This window comes from Acanthisitta chloris, unplaced genomic scaffold, assembly GCF_000695815.1.
Source record: "Acanthisitta chloris isolate BGI_N310 unplaced genomic scaffold, ASM69581v1 scaffold44134, whole genome shotgun sequence".
Taxonomy (NCBI): Eukaryota; Metazoa; Chordata; class Aves; order Passeriformes; family Acanthisittidae; genus Acanthisitta; species Acanthisitta chloris.
The window spans coordinates 1-1,696 of record NW_008671760.1 but is presented as its reverse complement, the minus strand read 5'-3'; the positions used below and the strand labels follow the sequence as shown (position 1 = coordinate 1,696).

The 1,696-nt window shown below is 56.3% G+C and overlaps 1 protein-coding gene across 1 annotated transcript; it reads left to right on the top strand.

Moving 5' to 3' along the window:
• Positions 1 to 191: 191 nt before the first annotated feature.
• Positions 192 to 1,677, top strand: NAGK (N-acetylglucosamine kinase; the record flags this gene model as incomplete). Its single annotated transcript, XM_009074206.1, has 4 exons — positions 192 to 290; positions 373 to 514; positions 1,376 to 1,486; positions 1,565 to 1,677. Coding segments are annotated over 4 exons (465 nt in total), but the record flags the coding sequence as incomplete, so codon positions are not given.
• Positions 1,678 to 1,696: the final 19 nt, after the last annotated feature.

The window sequence follows — 1,696 nt, the reverse complement described above, 5'->3', positions numbered from 1 at the left end:
AGTACAGGCCCTGGGATGGTGGTTCTGCTTGTCCCCAACCTCCCAGGACATTTGGGTGGTCCGAAGCCACTGGAAAAGCTCCTGGGGTGTCCCCCAGCTTGTAGCCACCACAAACCCCCATAAGACCCTCCCCCCAGGATGGCCCCTGGGTTGGGTTGGGTGGTCTGTAGTGTGTGTGTCCCCCTTCCCAGCTCATTGGCTCCGAGAAGTGCCTGGAGAGGATCGAGCAGATGGTCAGTGAGGCCAAGACCAAGGCAGGAGCTGACCCCCAGGTCCCTCTCCGTGCCCTGGTGAGCCCCCACACTCTCCCCAGGGACTCCCCCAAGCCCCCCAGGGACACTGTGGGAGTGACAGTGCCCCTTGGTGGCACAGGGGCTGTCCCTGAGTGGAGGGGACCAGAAGGATGCCATTGGGAAGCTGACAGAGGAGCTGCACCGGCGCTTCCCTCACCTGAGCCAGAGCTACTTCATCACCACCGATGCTGTGGGGGCCATGGCCACAGCCACTGACCATGGTAGGGACCCCCTAACTGGGGGAGGACAAACCAACAGGGACATCCCAGCACAGGGAGGTTGATGGTGTCCACCGAAGTGGAAGAACTGGTTTGGCTGGGTGGACTCTTGGATGAGCGAAACACTGGCTGGTGGCCCAGAGGGTTGTGGTGGAGCTCAGTCGAATTGGGGTTGGTCACCAGTGGTGTCCCCCAGGACTCAGGTCCTCTTGAATGTCTTTATGGATGATGTGGACATTGGGATTGAGTGGAAATTTGATTACATTAAGTTGGGTTGGAGTGTGGATCTGCCTGAGGGCGGGAAAGCTCTACAGAGAGACCTGGACTGACTTGTTTAAAGGGCTGACCTGGACAGACTCCACCAATAGACTGAGGACCTCATGACTCTCTACAACTACCTGAAAGGATTGTAAAGAGGTGTGGGATGGTCTCTCCTGTCATGACTGCAGGGAGAGGACTAGAGGAAATGGCCCATGGTCAGGCATGGGAATAGGGAACTGCCCAGGGAGGTGGTGGAGTCACCATTCCTGGAAGTGTTTAAGAGGTGTCTGGATCTGATGCTGGAAGATATGGTCTAGGGGTTGCAGCAGTGACAGATTAGAGGTTGGACTTGATGATCTCAGAGGTCTCTTCCAGCCTTGATGATTCCATGATCTTAGAGGTCTCCTTCAAGCTTGATGACTTCATGATTCTATGATCTTCAAGATCTCCTCCAACCCTGATGATTCTATGATCATAAAGGTCTTCTCCAGCCTTGACGACTCCATGATCTTGGAGGTCTCCTTCAACCTTGATGATTCCTTGATCTTAGAGGTCTCCTCCAACCCTGAGATGACTCCATGGTCCTGACTGTGCCCCCCCCAGGTGGCATCGTGCTGATCTCTGGGACAGGCTCCAACTGCAAACTCATCAACCCTGACGGCTCCGAGACAGGCTGTGGCGGTTGGGGACACATGATGGGGGATGAAGGCTCTGGTGAGGATGAGGAGGACCATGGTGGGGGATGGTGGGAGGTCCCATGGGGGTGCTGAGCCAGCCCTGACCCCTCTGCAGCATACTGGATTGCCCACCAGGCGGTGAAGATGGTGTTTGACTGTATGGACAACCTAGAGGTGCCACCACATGACGTCAGCTACGTCAGGCAGGCCATGTTCGACTACTTCCAGGTGCTGCTGGGGAGGCAGG